This window comes from Biomphalaria glabrata, chromosome 15 (genome assembly GCF_947242115.1).
Source record: "Biomphalaria glabrata chromosome 15, xgBioGlab47.1, whole genome shotgun sequence".
NCBI classification, from domain to species: domain Eukaryota; kingdom Metazoa; phylum Mollusca; class Gastropoda; family Planorbidae; genus Biomphalaria; species Biomphalaria glabrata.
The window spans coordinates 17,668,087-17,692,969 of NC_074725.1; the positions used below are offsets into that span (position 1 = coordinate 17,668,087).

General features: G+C 44.3%; 1 protein-coding gene across 2 annotated transcripts in view; it reads right to left on the reverse strand.

The window, feature by feature from the left end:
• Positions 1–18,739: 18,739 nt before the first annotated feature.
• LOC106070530 (hephaestin-like protein) overlaps positions 18,740–24,883 on the reverse strand; it is a 45,996-nt gene continuing 39,852 nt past the window's right edge. For both annotated transcript variants that reach the window (XM_056012440.1, XM_056012441.1), the window contains exons 18-19: positions 22,052–22,181; positions 18,740–19,790 (exon numbers count right to left, since the gene is read on the reverse strand). In XM_056012440.1, the coding sequence (XP_055868415.1) occupies positions 19,569–19,790; positions 22,052–22,181 (352 nt within the window). In that variant the 3' untranslated portion in view covers positions 18,740–19,568. The remainder of the gene's footprint in view (positions 19,791–22,051; positions 22,182–24,883) is intronic.

Here is a 24,883-nt window from a genome sequence, read left to right on the forward strand (position 1 = left end):
CCCTTTTATGGACCTCTTGACCAAGGAAAGGCTTTTATCCATGGCCAGGATGAGGCATTGGCTCTTCACCAATCCCTCTGTCCGAAATTCCGCCTTATCCGAAACGATCATGTAGCCTACTCTCGTCCGGTATGTCGCTGGACACAACCCCCTTGAGCCACACACGAGTATCCCCCTCTCGTGCGAGGCCGGAGGCCGAGCCTGCGTGGGGGCCTTTCGTATGCCTATTATGTCCCACCGAACCCGTGCGAGGGTCCATCACAGCGCGTATGGCCCCCGTTGGGGAACGAATCAGTGGGGGTTTGGACGGGTTAGCGAGCCTTTGTTACATCCCTACCACGTGCAGTGTACAGTCTCTCGACCGTACTAGTGGTAACTCACTGAGAGCTATGTGCGCTACCTTTCTTAGCCTATCCGCATCCCCTGGCGGACGTATCCACGGAGGCGCCACGCTGGACGACGGTAGATGGAATATCCTCCGTTCTTGGTCACCAGCTCTCTCCACATAGTGCGTTCTAGGGCTATGTCTTCCCAGTAGTCACCATCTCTCTCCACATAGTGCGGTCTAGGGCTATGTCTTCCCAGTAGTCATCATCTCTCTCCACATAGTGCGGTCTAGGGCTATGTCTTCCCAGTAGTCATCATCTCTCTCCACATAGTGCGGTCTAGGGCTATGTCTTCCCAGTAGTCATCATCTCTCTCCACATAGTGCGGTCTAGGGCTATGTCTTCCCAGTAGTCACCATCTCTCTCCACATAGTGCGGTCTAGGGCTATGTCTTCCCAGTAGTCATCATCTCTCTCCACATAGTGCGGTCTAGGGCTATGTCTTCCCAGTAGTCACCATCTCTCTCCACATAGTGCGGTCTAGGGCTATGTCTTCCCAGTAGTCATCATCTCTCTCCACATAGTGCGGTCTAGGGCTATGTCTTCCCAGTAGTCATCATCTCTCTCCACATAGTGCGGTCTAGGGCTATGTCTTCCCAGTAGTCATCATCTCTCTCCACATAGTGCGGTCTAGGGCTATGTCTTCCCAGTAGTCACCATCTCTCTCCACATAGTGCGGTCTAGGGCTATGTCTTCCCAGTAGTCATCATCTCTCTCCACATAGTGCGGTCTAGGGCTATGTCTTCCCAGTAGTCACCATCTCTCTCCACATAGTGCGGTCTAGGGCTATGTCTTCCCAGTAGTCACCATCTCTCTCCACATAGTGCGGTCTAAGGCTATGTCTTCCCAGTAGTCACCATCTCTCTCCACATAGTGCGGTCTAAGGCTATGTCTTCCCAGTAGTCATCATCTCTCTCCACATAGTGCGGTCTAGGGCTATGTCTTCCCAGTAGTCACCATCTCTCTCCACATAGTGCGGTCTAGGGCTATGTCTTCCCAGTAGTCACCATCTCTCTCCACATAGTGCGGTCTAGGGCTATGTCTTCCTAGTAGTCATCATCTCTCTCCACATAGTGCGGTCTAGGGCTATGTCTTCCCAGTAGTCATCATCTCTCTCCACATAGTGCGGTCTAGGGCTATGTCTTCCTAGTAGTCATCATCTCTCTCCACATAGTGCGGTCTAAGGCTATGTCTTCCCAGTAGTCACCAGCTCTCTCCACATAGTGCGGTCTAAGGCTATGTCTTCCCAGTAGTCACCATCTCTCTCCACATAGTGCGGTCTAGGGCTATGTCTTCCCAGTAGTCATCATCTCTCTCCACATAGTGCGGTCTAAGGCTATGTCTTCCCAGTAGTCACCATCTCTCTCCACATAGTGCGGTCTAGGGCTATGTCTTCCCAGTAGTCACCATCTCTCTCCACATAGTGCGGTCTAAGGCTATGTCTTCCCAGTAGTCACCATCTCTCTCCACATAGTGCGGTCTAAGGCTATGTCTTCCCAGTAGTCATCATCTCTCTCCACATAGTGCGGTCTAGGGCTATGTCTTCCTAGTAGTCAACATCGATATCCACATAGTGCGGTCTAGGGCTATGTCTTCCCAGTAGTCACCATCTCTCTCCACATAGTGCGGTCTAGGGCTATGTCTTCCCAGTAGTCACCATCTCTCTCCACATAGTGCGGTCTAGGGCTATGTCTTCCCAGTAGTCACCATCTCTCTCCACATAGTGCGGTCTAGGGCTATGTCTTCCCAGTAGTCAACATCGATATCCACATAGTGCTGTCTAGGGCTATGTCTTCCTAGTAGTCACCATCTCTCTCCACATAGTGCGGTCTAGGGCTATGTCTTCCCAGTAGTCACCATCTCTCTCCACATAGTGCGGTCTAGGGCTATGTCTTCCCAGTAGTCACCATCTCTCTCCACATAGTGCGGTCTAGGGCTATGTCTTCCCAGTAGTCAACATCGATATCCACATAGTGCGGTCTAGGGCTATGTCTTCCTAGTAGTCACCATCTCTCTCCACATAGTGCGGTCTAGGGCTATGTCTTCCCAGTAGTCATCATCTCTCTCCACATAGTGCGGTCTAGGGCTATGTCTTCCTAGTAGTCACCATCTCTCTCCACATAGTGCGGTCTAGGGCTATGTCTTCCTAGTAGTCACCATCTCTCTCCACATAGTGCGGTCTAGGGCTATGTCTTCCTAGTAGTCACCATCTCTCTCCACATAGTGCGGTCTAGGGCTATGTCTTCCTAGTAGTCAACATCGATATCCACATAGTGCGGTCTAGGGCTATGTCTTCCCAGTAGTCACCATCTCTCTCCACATAGTGCGGTCTAAGGCTATGTCTTCCCAGTAGTCACCATCTCTCTCCACATAGTGCGGTCTAAGGCTATGTCTTCCCAGTAGTCATCATCTCTCTCCACATAGTGCGGTCTAGGGCTATGTCTTCCTAGTAGTCAACATCGATATCCACATAGTGCGGTCTAGGGCTATGTCTTCCTAGTAGTCACCATCTCTCTCCACATAGTGCGGTCTAAGGCTATGTCTTCCCAGTAGTCACCATCTCTCTCCACATAGTGCGGTCTAAGGCTATGTCTTCCTAGTAGTCACCATCTCTCTCCACAAAGTGCGGTCTAGGGCTATGTCTTCCTAGTAGTCAACATCGATATCCACATAGTGCGGTCTAGGGCTATGTCTTCCCAGTAGTCATCATCTCTCTCCACATAGTGCGGTCTAGGGCTATGTCTTCCTAGTAGTCAACATCGATATCCACATAGTGCGGTCTAGGGCTATGTCTTCCCAGTAGTCACCATCTCTCTCCACATAGTGCGGTCTAAGGCTATGTCTTCCCAGTAGTCATCATCTCTCTCCACATAGTGCGGTCTAGGGCTATGTCTTCCCAGTAGTCACCATCTCTCTCCACATAGTGCGGTCTAGGGCTATGTCTTCCCAGTAGTCACCATCTCTCTCCACATAGTGCGGTCTAGGGCTATGTCTTCCTAGTAGTCAACATCGATATCCACATAGTGCGGTCTAGGGCTATGTCTTCCCAGTAGTCACCATCTCTCTCCACATAGTGCGGTCTAGGGCTATGTCTTCCCAGTAGTCACCATCTCTCTCCACATAGTGCGGTCTAGGGCTATGTCTTCCCAGTAGTCACCATCTCTCTCCACATAGTGCGGTCTAGGGCTATGTCTTCCTAGTAGTCATCATCTCTCTCCACATAGTGCGGTCTAGGGCTATGTCTTCCTAGTAGTCACCATCTCTCTCCACATAGTGCGGTCTAGGGCTATGTCTTCCCAGTAGTCACCATCTCTCTCCACATAGTGCGGTCTAAGGCTATGTCTTCCCAGTAGTCACCATCTCTCTCCACATAGTGCGGTCTAGGGCTATGTCTTCCCAGTAGTCATCATCTCTCTCCACATAGTGCGGTCTAGGGCTATGTCTTCCCAGTAGTCACCATCTCTCTCCACATAGTGCGGTCTAGGGCTATGTCTTCCCAGTAGTCATCATCTCTCTCCACATAGTGCGGTCTAGGGCTATGTCTTCCCAGTAGTCATCATCTCTCTCCACATAGTGCGGTCTAGGGCTATGTCTTCCCAGTAGTCACCATCTCTCTCCACATAGTGCGGTCTAGGGCTATGTCTTCCTAGTAGTCACCATCTCTCTCCACATAGTGCGGTCTAGGGCTATGTCTTCCTAGTAGTCACCATCTCTCTCCACATAGTGCGGTCTAGGGCTATGTCTTCCTAGTAGTCACCATCTCTCTCCACATAGTGCGGTCTAGGGCTATGTCTTCCCAGTAGTCAACATCGATATCCACATAGTGCGGTCTAGGGCTATGTCTTCCCAGTAGTCACCATCTCTCTCCACATAGTGCGGTCTAAGGCTATGTCTTCCTAGTAGTCATCATCTCTCTCCACATAGTGCGTTCTAGGGCTATGTCTTCCTAGTAGTCACCATCTCTCTCCACATAGTGCGGTCTAGGGCTATGTCTTCCTAGTAGTCACCATCTCTCTCCACATAGTGCGGTCTAGGGCTATGTCTTCCCAGTAGTCAACATCGATATCCACATAGTGCGGTCTAAGGCTATGTCTTCCCAGTAGTCACCATCTCTCTCCACATAGTGCGTTCTAGGGCTATGTCTTCCCAGTAGTCACCATCTCTCTCCACATAGTGCGGTCTAGGGCTATGTCTTCCTAGTAGTCACCATCTCTCTCCACATAGTGCGGTCTAGGGCTATGTCTTCCTAGTAGTCACCATCTCTCTCCACATAGTGCGGTCTAGGGCTATGTCTTCCCAGTAGTCACCATCTCTCTCCACATAGTGCGGTCTAGGGCTATGTCTTCCCAGTAGTCATCATCTCTCTCCACATAGTGCGGTCTAGGGCTATGTCTTCCCAGTAGTCACCATCTCTCTCCACATAGTGCGGTCTAGGGCTATGTCTTCCCAGTAGTCATCATCTCTCTCCACATAGTGCGGTCTAGGGCTATGTCTTCCCAGTAGTCATCATCTCTCTCCACATAGTGCGGTCTAGGGCTATGTCTTCCCAGTAGTCACCATCGATATCCAATGCATTGAGGTGATTAAATTCACATATCGGAGGTGGGCCCGACAGGTTTTTCTTGAGCCTGCCACGAGTTGTCCATGATGAATGAGTTTCGGGATAGATTTAAGAACCCAGTTTGTCTGTCTGGTACAATTTTTGTACACGTTGTTTCTCCCCCACCATATTTCGGATCAAGTTTCAATTTTGAACAATTATTTCAAGAAGAAAAAAAAATTAATGATTAGTGATCAAGTATTTTGTTTGGTATTGAACAAGGGAAAGAAAATGTTCTTGACAGATGTGATGGTATAAGTTGAACTAGTCCCCTTATACTTAGTGTAGAGTACTGTAGAGGATTAGCTCGTTGCTTAAAAGATTGAAACTAATAACAAATATGAAACCTTCTATTTTCATAAACACTTCCCAGGCACACTGGTTAGCACATTGACATGAAGAGGCTTGAGCCCTCGAGTTCGAATTGAAGTCGTATTATTTTTTTTTTTTAAGTAACATGCATCACAATTTTTTTTTTAAATTTAAAATACATTAAAAAAGCTATCACGGTAACCTTCTTTTCTAATAAAATAAAAGATTTTATTTAAAACAAGAAGATGATTACGTTCTACGCGTGTTCCTAGGTCAATCTGGTCATGCATGTTAATCAATGACTTAAGCTCAGCCAAGTCATTGTTTTTTTTCTGTCTGATTCAGGTAACCCATTTCATGCTCTAAAAGCACAAGGGAAGAAGGAGTTTTAGTACAAATATTTCTGAGCATGTAGAACAAGGAATGTGCCTTTACCTTAACTTGTGTCTTTCTGAATATTTTATTAGGTTTTGGTTTTGTCTTTGAAGATTATGGTTCAGTATTTTATGTATAATAACTACGGTACCTTCACCCAGCCCACCCCACCCTCTTCCCAACTGGTCCAGAAATAGGATCATAGCGCATTGAGAAAGCTTCTTCTTCTTACTCGTTCTCATTTTTATGTTGGGGCGTTCAGATGACTAGACCAATACATGAGATGAGATGCACAGTGGTTTTCAAATCAGGGAGCTCTCCATATAGTTTTCTTTCTATATGAGTGTTTTTGGGGCCAGTGTCTTGATCGGGCCTCTTAGTAAAGAATGCAGTTTTGAAGGACATGGTCAGCATTCTCTGGTGACACTCCACATGGGCAGATTTCACTGCTTACCAATTTTGAGCTTCCAGAACATAGTGAGAAAGCTAAAAGCATGAATTTTAAATTGCGCTAAACAAAGTCGATTGGTAAAAATATTTCTAATTGCACAGATTTATTATTATTAATCTCGATTTGTTAGGCCCTATCACACTTTAATGGATGACCTCAACACAGCGGATACCAGGTGTGTGTGTGTGTAGGGGGGGGGAGGCTTCAGAACTGTTTTAAAATTTATTTTTTTATATATTTTTCTTGTATTATCTCCTCATCGTCTTGAATTATGGACCCCAGGTAGCAAAATTCATGTACGTCACCTTGCTTGTTTTCAGCAACGAGGATAGAGGCAGTGGCATTGTATCCATGGCGCGAAGGGGATTCAATATTACTTTCTGTCAGACACTAAATTTGTCTTATTGGAAATAAGATATTCTCGAACCCTTGCCCACGGGTACCTTGCTACGCCACTGGCTAGAGGGCGGTGTTGTAGCAGGTGGCTCCATCACGTTAGTTTTCTTCGTGCTAAAAAAAAAAAAAGCCCAAGTATGCCTGAGAGAAGCGGGACATTAGTGATTGAATTTCGAAGCTTCCCCCGTGTGTGTGTGTGTGCAACTAATTACCGCTACGTCATTCGCTAATAGGGTGGTATGGGGAAGGCACAGCACACTGGCGGATCCAGGGGGGGGCGGTAGGGGCGATCGCCCCCCCCCCCACTCGGCCGCCCCCCCCCCCGGGGGGGGCGGACGAATTTTAGTATAGAAGTCACACAATTTGTATACGAATTTATTACTTTTGTTAATAATATATACTAGTTATTTATATTTCAAACTATTTTTAGATTATTTCGCCCCCCCCCTTCTAGTATGTTGGCCGATTAGGTGGGGTCAGGAGGGGGCGATAGCATCAATCCGCCCCCCCCCCCCAACCATAAACTTTTGAGTGGGGGGGGGGGGCGGTCCAATTTATTTGTAGAAATCACAGCTTGCCAAAAGAATCAATTATGATTAAAACTTGTTATTGATATTTTAACCGATCTTTATATTATGTCGTTCCCCTGTTGTCCGATTGGTGTGTGTGTGTGTGTGGGGGGGGGGCGAAACCTCTACTGCCCTTCCCACCTAAACCCTTTGAGTGTGTGGGGAGGGCGGTCCTACTTTTATGGAGAAATCATAGTTTGTGAGCAAGATTAGTTGCATTAATATATAAATTTGATATTATGTCGCTCTCCTTCAGGTATCTTGGCCGATTCGGTGGGGTAAAGGGGGGGGGGCGATTGCATGTACTGCCCTCCCCGCTCTAGCCCTCTGAGTGGGGGGGGCGGTCATATTTTTATGGAGAAATCATAGTTTGTGAATAAAAATAGTTGAATTTCTATATAATTGATATGTGAAACCATTTGTATATTATGTCGCACCACACTCTAATCTCAAATTTTATGATTAGTAAATATAAAAGGAAAAAGGTGGGAGGGGCGATACATGCCATCTCCTTTCCCTCATAGGACGAAGCAATAATTTTTCTTTTTGTATTATAGTTAAGAAATTACAAAATGTAAAAAAAAAATCAGCCACTAATATAATTTATATATGCTATAAATAAAATTCTCGTATCGAGTGGCCCCACCCTTATTCTTTAATGCCAAATGCAATCATTAGCAGAAATTATAAAAAGGAGCGAGGATAAATCGTTTTCATTCTACCGCCCCTCCCATTTCCAGACAGAGTTTATGTGATTTCACATGAATTTATCATAATTATTTTAAGAAAGACTTTGCTTTGGAAAAGTTAGAATTCAAGCAAAAATTTTCAGTATAAGAGTCACGATTGAGATGAGTAGCCTTTTTTCCAACCTTTACTCAATCTAATATTTTTCTAGTTATATTTGGGACTATAACTCACAATTTATGCTTGAATTTTATTGAATATTATTTATCGAATTTTTTTTTCGATCGTCAAAGCCTTAATCTAAATATGTGGGGTATCTGATCTTTTCAAGGAACAAATCGGATTAATTTGCAATGTATTAAGGGCGTATACATTCAAATTAGACCTTTTTTAATAAGATGAATAATGAGCTTTAGGTAAGGAGAATGCGTTTCTTCAGTGAAGAATGCATGAAAACGAAACTCACTGAAGAATAGTGAGCTTTAGATGTCAGGAGCAGGCGTTTCTGCAGTGAAAAATGCAAGAAAACGCTTTTGGCGTCGGGGCTTCGCCCCGAACTCCACTGATTAAAATGAGCTGTAGATGTCAGGAGAATGCGTTTCTTCAGTGAAGAATGCATGAAAACGCTTTATGCGTCGGGGCTACGCCCCGAAAATCACTGAGCTGTAGTTGTCAGGAGCAGGCGTTTCTGCAGTGAAAAATGCAAGAAAACTCTTTTTGGCGTCGGGGCTTCGCCCCGAACTCCACTGATGGATAAAGAGCTGTAAATGTCAGGAGAATGCGTTTCTGCAGTGAAGAATGCATGAAAATACTGTGAAATATTGCTTATTTATTCTTATATATATATATATATATATATATATATATATATATATATATATATATATATATATATATATATATATATATATATATATATGTGTGTGTGTGTGTGTGTGTGTGTGCTGTACGCACGTTTATGTATAGGGTTAGGGTTTACTGGGCGTTAGGGTTAGGGTTTGGAAAAAAATCGCCCCCCCCACTCCAAAGTTCTGGATCCGCTAGTGGCACAGCATCCATACAAAATAATCTATTCAAATCTTATTCTTGTCAATATGAAATTTTAAGATAAGCATTAAAGACGTAATGATACTGGTGGAAGATAATCATTAAAGATTATGACTATGTTGTGACTGAAACGGATTAATATGACTATGTGGTGACTGAAGCTGATGATTATGACTATGTGGTGACTGAAGCTGATGATTATGACTATGTGGTGACTGAAGCTGATGATTATGACTATGTAGTGACTGAAGCTGATGATTATGACTATGTGGTGACTGAAACTGATGAATATGACTATGTGGTGACTGAAACTGATGAATATGACTATGTTGTGACTGAAGCTGATGATTATGACTATGTTGTGACTGAAGCTGATGATTATGACTATGTTCTGACTGAAACTGTTGAGTATGACTATGATTAGTTTTATCTATATTGTTGTTTAATGATCCAGCGTTTAATTATTAAATAGTGTTTGCAACATTAAGTTACTATATTTATCAAGCTTTATTTTCATATAAAATCAAACATGCTTTTTTGAAAATGCGTCTAAGAATTATGGGTTAGGAAATTTATTTTGCATTGCGAATAAACGTTTTTTTTTTAAACTTAATAGTTGAACAAAAATGTTTTGTGAGACGATCTTTTCTCTTGCAACGTCTTATGTGACCAAAGAAGCCATTTCTTCAAACACAATTGCATTCTTCCCAAAGCGGTTTACACATCGAAAAGAAAATTATATCGACTATTTCTTTCAAATCAACTCCCAACAGACAGTGGCTTTGACTGAGTTGGCTGCGGTAAAATAGGTAGGTCACAACTGGGTCGGGGTAATGACATAAAGGAGCAAACTTCTTTCGGACGAGCTTTTATTTTTCAAAGCTTCTATCAACTCACTCTGTCTCACAGACTGGTACAATCTTCGTTCACGTTATTTCTCCCACACCCATTCTCGGATCAAGTTGAAACTTTACACAATTAATTATTGTACCTGACAAAACATGCACCAGTCAGAAAATTAACAAATCAGCTAATTAATTATTGGTAATAATTTTTTTTTGTTTGGTATCAAATAAGGGAAAAAATCATACATGTTGAGAGATGTATCAGTAGGCCTATAGATGGATTTTTTTCCACTTATTACGTTTTGTAGAAGTTGTTTCTCCCGCTTCTCATGCTCGGATCAAGTTGAAATTTTGCATATTTATTTGTAGTTGATGACAAAACATGTATCGATAAAAATTATCCAATTAGTTGATCATTTATTGGTAATTAATTAATTTTGTTCTGCATAATATATAGAAAAATGGGGCTTATTTCTGCACTATTGAGATATTGGGGTTCTTCCACTTCGATAACGTTTTTTTTTAATTAAAAAGATTCTTAAAAATATTTTTTTTGTTAGTTTTTGAAATTCAATCTTTAAATGATTAAACTAATAAGTAATGTCTATTCTAGTTGTATAACTTGGGTTAAATATACGTTTAATTGTTTGGATACGTGTGAGTTTGATTAAATCTAGTTGTTTCGAAGTTTAACACTGCTTAACGTTTCTATCTTTTAATTAGAATTTTTTTTTTCTGTGCACCCACGAAGTCCGGAAACACGAGGTTCCCCGACAGCATCTCTCCTTGGTGGAGGCTGCCCAAGCCTGAACAAGCTAGCATAGGCATTAGACCACAGTGCAGAACGAGCTAATGTCCCGTCGGTTCATATTTCGCAAGGTTCTGACCAAAACTTCGACTCACGGTGCCATAGAGGCTGCGGGGAGGAAGAATAAAATGTGCTTCATATTTCTTTCAGCTCCCAGAGACTTGCTACGTGGGCAGCTACACGTTCTTGTCTTGTATGGTAACTAGGCTACCCAGCCTCATAGTGACGTCTGGGTGGAGACGGTCAGGTCTGGGCAGCTACACGTTCTTGTCTTGTATGGTAACTAGGCTACCCAGCCTCATTGTGACGTCTGGGTGGAGACGGTCAGGTCTGGGCAGCTACACGTTCTTGTCTTGTATGGTAACTAGGCTACCCAGCCTCATTGTGACGTCTGGGTGGAGACGGTCAGGTCTGGGCAGCTACACGTACTTGTCTTGTATGGTAACTAGGCTACCCAGCCTCATTGTGACGTCTGGGTGGAGACGGTCAGGTCTGGGCAGCTACACGTACTTGTCTTGTATGGTAACTAGGCTACCCAGCCTCATTGTGACGTCTGGGTGGAGACGGTCAGGCCTGGGCAGCTACACGTACTTGTCTTGTATGGTAACTAGGCTACCCAGCCTCATTGTGACGTCTGGGTGGAGACGGTCAGGTCTGGGCAGCTACACGTTCTTGTCTTGTATGGTAACTAGGCTACCCAGCCTCATTGTCATTGTGACGTCTGGGTGGAGACGGTCATGTCTGGGCAGCTACACGTTCTTGTCTTGTATGGTAACTAGGCTACCCAGCCTCATAGTGACGTCTGGCTGGAGACGGTCAGGTCTGGGCAGCTACACGTTCTTGTCTTGTATGGTAACTAGGCTACCCAGCCTCATTGTGACGTCTGGGTGGAGACGGTCAGGCCTGGGCAGCTACACGTACTTGTCTTGTATGGTAACTAGGCTACCCAGCCTCATTGTCATTGTGACGTCTGGGTGGAGACGGTCAGGTCTGGGCAGCTACACGTTCTTGTCTTGTATGGTAACTAGGCTACCCAGCCTCATTGTGACGTCTGGGTGGAGACGGTCAGGTCTGGGCAGCTACACGTTCTTGTCTTGTATGGTAACTAGGCTACCCAGCCTCATTGTGACGTCTGGGTGGAGACGGTCAGGTCTGGGCAGCTACACGTTCTTGTCTTGTATGGTAACTAGGCTACCCAGCCTCATTGTGACGTCTGGGTGGAGACGGTCAGGTCTGGGCAGCTACACGTTCTTGTCTTGTATGGTAACTAGGCTACCCAACCTCATAGTGACGTCTGGGTGGAGACGGTCAGGTCTGGGCAGCTACACGTTCTTGTCTTGTATGGTAACTAGGCTACCCAGCCTCATTGTGACGTCTGGGTGGAGACGGTCAGGTCTGGGCAGCTACACGTTCTTGTCTTGTATGGTAACTAGGCTACCCAGCCTCATTGTCATTGTGACGTCTGGGTGGAGACGGTCAGGTCTGGGCAGCTACACGTACTTGTCTTGTATGGTAACTAGGCTACCCAGCCTCATTGTGACGTCTGGGTGGAGACGGTCAGGTCTGGGCAGCTACACGTTCTTGTCTTGTATGGTAACTAGGCTACCCAGCCTCATTGTCATTGTGACGTCTGGGTGGAGACGGTCAGGTCTGGGCAGCTACACGTACTTGTCTTGTATGGTAACTAGGCTACCCAGCCTCATAGTGACGTCTGGGTGGAGACGGTCAGGTCTGGGCAGCTACACGTTCTTGTCTTGTATGGTAACTAGGCTACCCAGCCTCATTGTCATTGTGACGTCTGGGTGGAGACGGTCAGGTCTGGGCAGCTACACGTTCTTGTCTTGTATGGTAACTAGGCTACCCAGCCTCATAGTGACGTCTGGCTGGAGACGGTCAGGTCTGGGCAGCTACACGTTCTTGTCTTGTATGGTAACTAGGCTACCCAGCCTCATTGTGACGTCTGGGTGGAGACGGTCAGGCCTGGGCAGCTACACGTACTTGTCTTGTATGGTAACTAGGCTACCCAGCCTCATTGTGACGTCTGGGTGGAGACGGTCAGGTCTGGGCAGCTACACGTTCTTGTCTTGTATGGTAACTAGGCTACCCAGCCTCATTGTCATTGTGACGTCTGGGTGGAGACGGTCAGGTCTGGGCAGCTACACGTACTTGTCTTGTATGGTAACTAGGCTACCCAGCCTCATTGTGACGTCTGGGTGGAGACGGTCAGGTCTGGGCAGCTACACGTACTTGTCTTGTATGGTAACTAGGCTACCCAGCCTCATAGTGACGTCTGGCTGGAGACGGTCAGGCCTGGGCAGCTACACGTACTTGTCTTGTATGGTAACTAGGCTACCCAACCTCATAGTGACGTCTGGGTGGAGACGGTCAGGTCTGGGCAGCTACACGTACTTGTCTTGTATGGTAACTAGGCTACCCAGCCTCATTGTGACGTCTGGCTGGAGACGGTCAGGCCTGGGCAGCTACACGTACTTGTCTTGTATGGTAACTAGGCTACCCAGCCTCATTGTGACGTCTGGGTGGAGACGGTCAGGTCTGGGCAGCTACACGTACTTGTCTTGTATGGTAACTAGGCTACCCAGCCTCATAGTGACGTCTGGGTGGAGACGGTCAGGTCTGGGCAGCTACACGTTCTTGTCTTGTATGGTAACTAGGCTACCCAGCCTCATTGTGACGTCTGGGTGGAGACGGTCAGGTCTGGGCAGCTACACGTTCTTGTCTTGTATGGTAACTAGGCTACCCAGCCTCATAGTGACGTCTGGGTGGAGACGGTCAGGTCTGGGCAGCTACACGTTCTTGTCTTGTATGGTAACTAGGCTACCCAGCCTCATTGTGACGTCTGGGTGGAGACGGTCAGGTCTGGGCAGCTACACGTTCTTGTCTTGTATGGTAACTAGGCTACCCAGCCTCATTGTCATTGTGACGTCTGGGTGGAGACGGTCAGGTCTGGGCAGCTACACGTTCTTGTCTTGTATGGTAACTAGGCTACCCAGCCTCATTGTCATTGTGACGTCTGGGTGGAGACGGTCAGGTCTGGGCAGCTACACGTACTTGTCTTGTATGGTAACTAGGCTACCCAGCCTCATTGTGACGTCTGGGTGGAGACGGTCAGGTCTGGGCAGCTACACGTGCTTGTCTTGTATGGTAACTAGGCTACCCAGCCTCATTGTGACGTCTGGGTGGAGACGGTCAGGTCTGGGCAGCTACACGTTCTTGTCTTGTATGGTAACTAGGCTACCCAGCCTCATTGTGATGTCTGGGTGGAGACGGTCAGGTCTGGGCAGCTACACGTTCTTGTCTTGTATGGTAACTAGGCTACCCAACCTCATAGTGACGTCTGGGTGGAGACGGTCAGGTCTGGGCAGCTACACGTTCTTGTCTTGTATGCTAACTAGGCTACCCAGCCTCATTGTGACGTCTGGGTGGAGACGGTCAGGTCTGGGCAGCTACACGTTCTTGTCTTGTATGGTAACTAGGCTACCCAGCCTCATTGTGACGTCTGGGTGGAGACGGTCAGGTCTGGGCAGCTACACGTTCTTGTCTTGTATGGTAACTAGGCTACCCAGCCTCATTGTGACGTCTGGGTGGAGACGGTCAGGTCTGGGCAGCTACACGTTCTTGTCTTGTATGGTAACTAGGCTACCCAGCCTCATTGTGACGTCTGGGTGGAGACGGTCAGGTCTTGGCAGCTACACGTTCTTGTCTTGTATGGTAACTAGGCTACCCAGCCTCATTGTGACGTCTGGGTGGAGACGGTCAGGTCTGGGCAGCTACACGTTCTTGTCTTGTATGGTAACTAGGCTACCCAGCCTCATTGTCATTGTGACGTCTGGGTGGAGACGGTCAGGTCTGGGCAGCTACACGTACTTGTCTTGTATGGTAACTAGGCTACCCAGCCTCATTGTGACGTCTGGGTGGAGACGGTCATGTCTGGGCAGCTACACGTACTTGTCTTGTATGGTAACTAGGCTACCCAGCCTCATTGTCATTGTGACGTCTGGGTGGAGACGGTCAGGTCTGGGCAGCTACACGTACTTGTCTTGTATGGTAACTAGGCTACCCAGCCTCATTGTCATTGTGACGTCTGGGTGGAGACGGTCAGGTCTGGGGCAGCTACACGTTCTTGTCTTGTATGGTAACTAGGCTACCCAGCCTCATTGTGACGTCTGGGTGGAGACGGTCAGGTCTGGGCAGCTACACGTACTTGTCTTGTATGGTAACTAGGCTACCCAGCCTCATTGTCATTGTGACGTCTGGGTGGAGACTGTCAGGTCTGGGCAGCTACACGTACTTGTCTTGTATGGTAACTAGGCTAACCAGCCTCATTGTCATTGTGACGTCTGGGTGGAGACGGTCAGGTCTGGGCAGCTACACGTACTTGTCTTGTATGGTAACTAGGCTACCCAGCCTCATTGTGACGTCTGGGTGGAGACGGTCAGGTCTGGGCAGCTACACGTTCTTGTCTTGTATGGTAACTAGGCTACCCAGCCTCATTGTCATTGTGACGTCTGGGTGGAGACGGTCAGGTCTGGGCAGCTACACGTTCTTGTCTTGTATGGTAACTAGGCTACCCAGCCTCATAGTGACGTCTGGGTGGAGACGGTCAGGTCTGGGCAGCTACACGTTCTTGTCTTGTATGGTAACTAGGCTACCCAGCCTCATTGTGACGTCTGGGTGGAGACGGTCAGGTCTGGGCAGCTACACGTTCTTGTCTTGTATGGTAACTAGGCTACCCAGCCTCATTGTCATTGTGACGTCTGGGTGGAGACGGTCAGGTCTGGGCAGCTACACGTTCTTGTCTTGTATGGTAACTAGGCTACCCAGCCTCATTGTCATTGTGACGTCTGGGTGGAGACGGTCAGGTCTGGGCAGCTACACGTACTTGTCTTGTATGGTAACTAGGCTACCCAGCCTCATTGTGACGTCTGGGTGGAGACGGTCAGGTCTGGGCAGCTACACGTACTTGTCTTGTATGGTAACTAGGCTACCCAGCCTCATTGTGACGTCTGGGTGGAGACGGTCAGGTCTGGGCAGCTACACGTTCTTGTCTTGTATGGTAACTAGGCTACCCAGCCTCATTGTGACGTCTGGGTGGAGACGGTCAGGTCTGGGCAGCTACACGTTCTTGTCTTGTATGGTAACTAGGCTACCCAACCTCATAGTGACGTCTGGGTGGAGACGGTCAGGTCTGGGCAGCTACACGTTCTTGTCTTGTATGCTAACTAGGCTACCCAGCCTCATTGTGACGTCTGGGTGGAGACGGTCAGGTCTGGGCAGCTACACGTTCTTGTCTTGTATGGTAACTAGGCTACCCAGCCTCATTGTGACGTCTGGGTGGAGACGGTCAGGTCTGGGCAGCTACACGTTCTTGTCTTGTTTGGTAACTAGGCTACCCAGCCTCATTGTGACGTCTGGGTGGAGACGGTCAGGTCTGGGCAGCTACACGTTCTTGTCTTGTATGGTAACTAGGCTACCCAGCCTCATTGTGACGTCTGGGTGGAGACGGTCAGGTCTGGGCAGCTACACGTTCTTGTCTTGTATGGTAACTAGGCTACCCAGCCTCATTGTGACGTCTGGGTGGAGACGGTCAGGTCTGGGCAGCTACACGTTCTTGTCTTGTATGGTAACTAGGCTACCCAGCCTCATTGTCATTGTGACGTCTGGGTGGAGACGGTCAGGTCTGGGCAGCTACACGTACTTGTCTTGTATGGTAACTAGGCTACCCAGCCTCATTGTGACGTCTGGGTGGAGACGGTCATGTCTGGGCAGCTACACGTACTTGTCTTGTATGGTAACTAGGCTACCCAGCCTCATTGTCATTGTGACGTCTGGGTGGAGACGGTCAGGTCTGGGGCAGCTACACGTACTTGTCTTGTATGGTAACTAGGCTACCCAGCCTCATTGTCATTGTGACGTCTGGATGGAGACGGTCAGGTCTGGGCAGCTACACGTTCTTGTCTTGTATGGTAACTAGGCTACCCAGCCTCATTGTGACGTCTGGGTGGAGACGGTCATGTCTGGGCAGCTACACGTACTTGTCTTGTATGGTAACTAGGCTACCCAGCCTCATTGTCATTGTGACGTCTGGGTGGAGACGGTCAGGTCTGGGCAGCTACACGTACTTGTCTTGTATGGTAACTAGGCTACCCAGCCTCATTGTCATTGTGACGTCTGGGTGGAGACGGTCAGGTCTGGGCAGCTACACGTACTTGTCTTGTATGGTAACTAGGCTACCCAGCCTCATTGTGACGTCTGGGTGGAGACGGTCAGGTCTGGGCAGCTACACGTTCTTGTCTTGTATGGTAACTAGGCTACCCAGCCTCATTGTCATTGTGACGTCTGGGTGGAGACGGTAAGGTCTGGGCAGCTACACGTACTTGTCTTGTATGGTAACTAGGCTACCCAGCCTCATTGTGACGTCTGGGTGGAGACGGTCAGGTCTGGGCAGCTACACGTTCTTGTCTTGTATGGTAACTAGGCTACCCAGCCTCATTGTGACGTCTGGGTGGAGACGGTCAGGTCTGGGCAGCTACACGTTCTTGTCTTGTATGGTAACTAGGCTACCCAGCCTCATCGTGACGTCTGGGTGGAGACGGTCAGGTCTGGGCAGCTACACGTTCTTGTCTTGTATGGTAACTAGGCTACCCAGCCTCATTGTGACGTCTGGGTGGAGACGGTCAGGTCTGGGCAGCTACACGTTCTTGTCTTGTATGGTAACTAGGCTACCCAGCCTCATTGTGACGTCTGGGTGGAGACGGTCAGGTCTGGGCAGCTACACGTTCTTGTCTTGTATGGTAACTAGGCTACCCAGCCTCATTGTGACGTCTGGGTGGAGACGGTCAGGTCTGGGCAGCTACACGTACTTGTCTTGTATGGTAACTAGGCTACCCAGCCTCATAGTGACGTCTGGGTGGAGACGGTCAGGTCTGGGCAGCTACACGTACTTGTCATGTATGGTAACTAGGCTACCCAGCCTCATTGTGACGTCTGGGTGGAGACGGTCAGGTCTGGGCAGCTACACGTTCTTGTCTTGTATGGTAACTAGGCTACCCAGCCTCATTGTGACGTCTGGGTGGAGACGGTCAGGTCTGGGCAGCTACACGTTCTTGTCTTGTATGGTAACTAGGCTACCCAGCCTCATTGTGACGTCTGGGTGGAGACGGTCAGGTCTGGGCAGCTACACGTACTTGTCTTGTATGGTAACTAGGCTACCCAGCCTCATTGTGACGTCTGGGTGGAGACGGTCAGGTCTGGGCAGCTACACGTTCTTGTCTTGTATGGTAACTAGGCTACCCAGCCTCATAGTGACGTCTGGGTGGAGACGGTCAGGTCTGGGCAGCTACACGTTCTTGTCTTGTATGCTAACTAGGCTACCCAGCCTCATTGTGACGTCTGGGTGGAGACGGTCAGGTCTGGGCAGCTACACGTTCTTGTCTTGTATGGTAACTAGGCTACCCAGCCTCATTGTGACGTCTGGGTGGAGACGGTCATGTCTGGGCAGCTACACGTACTTGTCTTGTATGGTAACTAGGCTACCCAGCCTCATTGTGACGTCTGGGTGGAGACGGTCAGGTCTGGGCAGCTACACGTTCTTGTCTTGTATGCTAACTAGGCTCCCCAGCCTCATTGTGGCGTCCGGGTGGAGACGGTCATAAGAGGAAACGTTTTAGTTTAATAGGATAGCAAAAGAAAGACAACCGCTGGGGGTGCTTAGGAACTCTGTTTATTCTACAGATCAGGGAGTGAAATAGAACCCCAACAACCATGCCACGATTCACACGCCGTTTCTCAAGGACCCGTTCCATAACTGACACCCGCACGGTTAGCTTGGTACATCATTGAAGGATGCGGCTTTGAATAACATTTTTAAAAAATACTTATGCAATTTTTTTTTATTGAAATGCCACCGATGTTTCCTTTTGTTCCGATGTATTGCTACTCCGAGCAATTTAGTCGGCATTGAGCAGATAAAAAAAAAGACCCCCCCCCCCATGACTTGAGAAGTAATGACAATATACCATTCGCTATTCTGTGTTTAGATATAAAGAACAGAACATAGTCAAAGAATTAAAATGAAAATTCTATATTTATTTCTTTTTCGTTGATTGTATGCATGTCAATGTTGCAGAATCATTTAGGCCATCTAGGCTATCTAGGCCATCTAGGCCATCTAGGCTATCCTTGACCTAGAATAGTCTTTAAGGATAGACAATTACAAACAATTTAAAAAGAAATTAAATTCAGGATTTCATGTCGGGGTTACACTGTTTATTTAGATCGGTTAGAATGAACAACAATAATAGGTACCTACATCCTTGCAATCCAATCTAAATATAAATCAAACATTTGTAAAATTTGCATATAAAACAAACAACATGCCCCGTGAAAGACTTTAACATGGGCACAAAGGTCACTAGTGAATTATAAACACGAGTGAATTAGAAGAAGACCAGTTCATGTATACCAGACTCCTACTGTGTTCCGCAGCAGAAATTTCAATACTTATTTTTTGGGTAAAGCTAAACTGTTAAGGTTTATAAGAAAGATACATTTTGTATATATATAAGGCAACATTTAAAAAAAAAAAAGACTTTATGTGTTCTAGCTAGCACCATTACAATGTAAGTTAAAAATAGGAATGGCGGAAGTCATAATACATGTAACCTAGATTGTGAAAGTTTGCGAAGGTATGACAATCGCATCTAATAACAGAAAAAGACAAACTGTTAAGCATGCACTATGATACAGTCCACAATGTCTGCTGAATAGTTAAAGAAAAATAGCAGTTAACTATTGATCCAGATATTTCAAAATATTTAGTTTTTTTCTATGAAGATATAATGAAAAAAAATCACTAAAGGTTGTTGAAAATCTGACTTTTACTGTAGATTCGATTGTTTTTGGGTGTGTAAAAAAAAAGCATACTTTTTTCTTTAGTTGCTATAATGGTTAAAAACAAAACATCAATTTTGTGAATTTAAAACAATATCACTCCTTGCTTCAGCAATTCCCTTTCTAATTTTATTTAAAACACGATGATCTGAGCCTTAATCCAGAACGTGATGGGGAGATTCGCTAGTAGCGGTGCTGACCAGGTTCCAAGACGGTGTAAACTGTCTCCATGCCAGCGAAGATGTGGTCTATGACGTGACAGTGGAGTAGCCAGGTTCCAGGATTGTCAGCGACCATCTCAACCGCTTCGGCCATACCAGGGAACATCTGTATGACGTCATCGCGGTGCTTTTCGCTGGAGTGGACAAAAGTGTGGCCGTGAATATGGATTGTGTGGAGATCAATCTGATTGAAAATAGAAAAAAGTCATTTCTGTCTACGACTAGAGACAAGAACATGAATATATTCAGAAATGGACATATTGTCCACATAAACAAAATGTTAAAATCTTCTACACATCGACAAAGTTAAAAGTTTTAATCCGAAAAAAAAGATCAAATGGTCAATATATACAAAAGATCAAGTGGGCATATGGTCAATATGGAAAAAAATTAAATGGTTAATATGAACAAATGGTCAAACTAACATAGGTTTCAAATGAGCAAAAGATCAAAGGGTTAATATGGGCAAAAGATTAAATTGTTTATAATATATATGGCTCCTTATGTCTCGGAAGACAATGGATGCGCCCAGATGAGTCAGTGGATTTTGTTACCTCTTCAGATGGGACAGAATCTGGAGTGACTGATCAAGCGGCAGAGTTTGCCACAGTTCGTGCATGTAAATGCATATGTCCTAAGGCTAGCTAACAGGGCAGCTTTCTTTTTCTTTCTCTTGGCTGATGCAGCTTCGTTTCTTTTGCATTCGGAGAAGTTCGTACCAGCACATACAGTCTGTCTCCATGCTGTTCGGTCTAGGGCTATCTTCTCCCCACATACTTTGGTCGATGCCAGTGGCTCTCATGTCTCGCTTGCAGACATCTCTGTAGGTTAGTCTTGGGCGGCCCCTGGGTCTGACTCCCTTTGCAAGCTCAGCGTATAGGATGTCTTTATGGATTTTTGCATCTGGCATGCAAATGACATGACCGAGCCAGCGTAGTCTTCTCTGTTGAAGGAGAGCATAGATGCTGTGCATATTGGCCTGTTTCAAAACTTCCTGGTTGGTGACATGATCCCTCCATTAAATGCACATTACGCGTCGCTAAGATTTTTGTTGCCGTAGTCAATTGGGTATTTTCCCACACGCGCTTGGAGACTTTTACCATTGCTGCAGAAGCCTTTCCTATTCTTTTTGTCAGCTCAGTGTCTAAATCTAGGTTGCTGGCTAATGTTGTTCCCAAATATATGAATTCCTGCACCACCGTAAGTGTGTGATTTCCAATATATATCACTGGTATTTCTGCGACATCTTGTGCCAGGATTTCGGTCTTGGAGAGGCTTATTGTAAATCTAAACTTTTGACAAGCAGCTGCCAGAGCAATCCTTCTTATGAATGAGATATGAATGCGACATCATCGGCGAACAGCAGTTCCCTAATCAAGATACGCCGTCTCATGGTTTTGGCTTTAAGGCGTATTGACAAGCAATATAGGCATTGTTAATATGCCGGAAACTGATTTTTTTTTACTGAAAATGCATTTTTGAAGTCCATGATTCATTATCTCCTTATAGGAGCCATCTGTGGCCCATTTGTTTATTCTGATATTTAGATCTATGTTTGTATAAGCTTCGTTAGAAAATTTTTTTAAAAACATATTCTAATAAAGATTTTGTGCATTTGTGAATTTCACCAAGTATGCTAATGGCGACCAACAGGTTCCAGTTATTTGATTAATATGGACAAAAGATCCAGTAGGCATATGGTCAATATGGACAAAAGATCCAATAGACATATGGTCAATATGGACAAAAGATCCAATAGACATATGGTCAATATGGACAAAAGATCCAATAGACATATGGTCAATATGGACAAAAGATTCAATAGGCAAATAGTCAATATGGACAAAAGATCCAATAGGCATATAGTCAATATGGACAAAAGATCCAATAGGCATATAGTCAATATGGACAAAAGATCCAATAGACATATGGTCAATATGGACAAAAGATCCAGTAAGCATATAGTCAATATGGACAAAAGATCCAATAGGCATATAGTCAATATGGACAAAAGATCCAATAGGCATATAGTCAATATGGACAAAAGATCCAATAGACATATGGTCAATATGGACAAAAGATCCAATAGACATATGGTCAATATGGACAAAAGATCCAATAGACATATGGTCAATATGGACAAAAGATCCAATAGACATATGGTCAATATGGACAAAAGAGTCAACAGACAAATGTTTAAAATCGACAAAAGATCCTAAGTGTATTTAGTTTGTATGGAGAGTGAGATATGGGTCAATATAAAGTAACAGTTACCAAATAAATGAATCGTAGCAATAGCATCTAAAACATTGACCTAGAATATTCTTATAGTTTAGATTGACATTGTTCCACTATTGAACAAATGTTAGTGTCTTTTAAAAAATAATGTTCAGCTTGGTTGACACGACTAAATAGAAACAAATTTTGCATTAGTAACAACAGTACCTCTGCTCCTAGTGACATCATGTACCAAACGACTTTCTGACCATATTCTATCACCAAACCTTGATTGTTGCCATGTAGCCGTCCATTAATAGAATGCATTTTATTACTTTCGTCAAACTCACTGTCGGCTCTGTAAACAAACACGCAAACAGCATGCTAGACAAACACAAATATATAGATCAACATCTGTCCCTTGACTTTGGTTGTAGCGTGACAGCGAACCAAAATCCCTAAACTTTTCAGTCAGTAGCTTATCTTAGGAGGATATCTAGAGAGAGGCCCTAAATAAAACCCAGAAACATGAACATCTTTAAAGTTAACGTTAAATATGTAAGTGCTAATAACGACAATGTGTTTCACTAATTGGCACATAAAAACATGTAAAATACTTTCTTAAAAAACACCCAATATTAAGCTTAGTTGTATCAATTAGTTTAGATCAGTCACGCAATTAAATTTGTAATAGATCTAGACCAGTGGTCTTCAACGAGGGCGATATCGCCCCCTAGGGGGCGTTTACGAGATTTTGGGGGGCGCTGAGAGCCAAAGGGGCGGTAGGGGGGGCGCTGGGCACTAAATGGGGCGGTAAGGGGGCGCTGGGCATAAAGGCGGAGAGAAGAAACTAAAGGTGCTCTGAAACAAAACAAATTTTAAAATTCTTCAACATTATATCTGGGAAACTAAATATAGACAAATTATAGTTAACTTGCTTCTAACTTAAGAACAGAATCAGCGTTAGAAATTGAGTTGGGGAATCCCATTTTCTATTTTTAAATTCTTACTCTTTTGCTATGACCGGAGAGTATCTATTGTCCTTGGATCTCGCGCGTATAAACATTTAAGATTTGATAAACAAACTAGGTAATACGCCTTTTAGAATATATTTTATTTTATCTACATATGTTAATATATTAATAAGTAAATGTTAATTGCAAAAAAAAAACATTAAAGGTAACATTTAATAGAATAATTTAACATTTTAAAAACAAAAAAACATTGCTAAAATGTTGTTACGAAAACTCACTGGTATGTCATGTAATATTTCCTTGAGATTTAGTGAATTGCCACTAGAAAAAAAGTAAGTTCTAATTTGATGGCATTTTAAGTTGAGGTTATGAAACCAAGTCCGCTTCACGAACATATAGCGATTTCCAAAAATAATTTAAGAATATTCATGAACAATTATAAAAATCTACAATTAAAACAATATTAAAAACAAAAAACGGCAAAGCAGGATATGTTTTAATGGCTTCTTAGAAAAATGCATAGCTTTTTTTAAAATACTTGTGATGTTGTTGAAAAATTGATGAAAACTAAATTTATTTTAAAACATATGTAACACAAAAAGACTTTTTTTCTGTTAGAGATGAAATATTATTTCAAAATTGTCTAGTTATGTAGCTTATGGGGACATATAGGAAACCATCACTGGTTGGACGCTACATTGACTTCATAAGTAATATAGAATAAAGAACAAATCTATTCACTATTCACCTTGTGAGTTATGATACACAAGAAAAGTTTATCCCGCAATTTTATTTCTATTTGAATCATTATAAAACTGTAAATAAAATACAAACCCATGCCTAAAATAAGCGCATCTTTCAACAGTTTTGTGAAACAAATGATGAAAAAGATGTTAGACTCTTGTTGTAAACTGAAGTTCGCTGGATTTCGAAATGGGTTTGTTATTTGTTATGGCTCGTTTTTTTTTAACTCTTAAAGAATTTTTGTTTTTGAGAAACAGGAAGATTCAACGGTTGGCGATGACTTAAAGAAGGCTAAAAAAATGTTTTACATGGTAGGCATCTAACACAAATGAATGAAACGAACCTCCGACTGCTAGGAAAGAGATTGACTTTTATTGATAATATCATTTTCTCTTTTATCGAGATATTAAATCTATTTTACAGAGTTTTAGAATCTCACATAACTTGTTTGTTGACAAATGAATGACTGCCCAAGGACACCGATATCTTTGCAATTCACATAACAATGCTCTATGAAGAAATTAAGATTCGCTTCTAAAATTTAAAATATGTATATTTAAATGACAATTATTAAACATCTGTTACTGATGTTTAAATTGAGTTGCATGAAAAAATAGATTTACAAAACTATGTCTTCAGTAAAAAGAATGTAAACATAGGAGGCACACAGTGGCGTAGCTAGGGTGGGGGAGGGGGGATTTGAAAATCCCCCGGGTCACCATTCAAGGGGGGGGGGCAAATTAGTGCTTTTTTAATTAATTAAATTAAATATTACGCAAAATGCGGCGGCCCCTTAAAGATGTCAAGCCCCCTGGCCCCCAAACGATGGATATTCCTAGGTACGCCCCTAGAGGCACAACAGAGATGTGGCTGCATTTAAATGTTTCAGTAAAATTCCAAAACTGTGGTCGAAATTGGCTTATGTTTTAGCTTTTCAGTAAACATACATTGTTAACATAGATTCAGTGCTTAACAAACTTAATGAATAAGCCAAGAAATAGACTGGATGTAGCCACTAGAAGAGACCTTCGCCTTGCTTTGGCTAACTTAAAGCTTAAAATTTCTAATATTGTCAGACTGCATGGGGCACAAGGTTCCCATTAGCTTAATTTCTTTTTGTAGTGAATTCAGCAATAATAATTTTGATATTAAAAAATAAAACTAAATTTACAATTAAACCAAAAAACAGTAGGCCCTAATATTCAAAAATTTAAACGGAGACTATTCTTAGGATTTGAAAGAAAGTCTTTACAATTAATTTTTGTGTGTAATCACTGAAAATTATTTGACATAATTTTTTGTATAATGATAATATTGGCTGTTTTTGCCTATAATTCCGAAG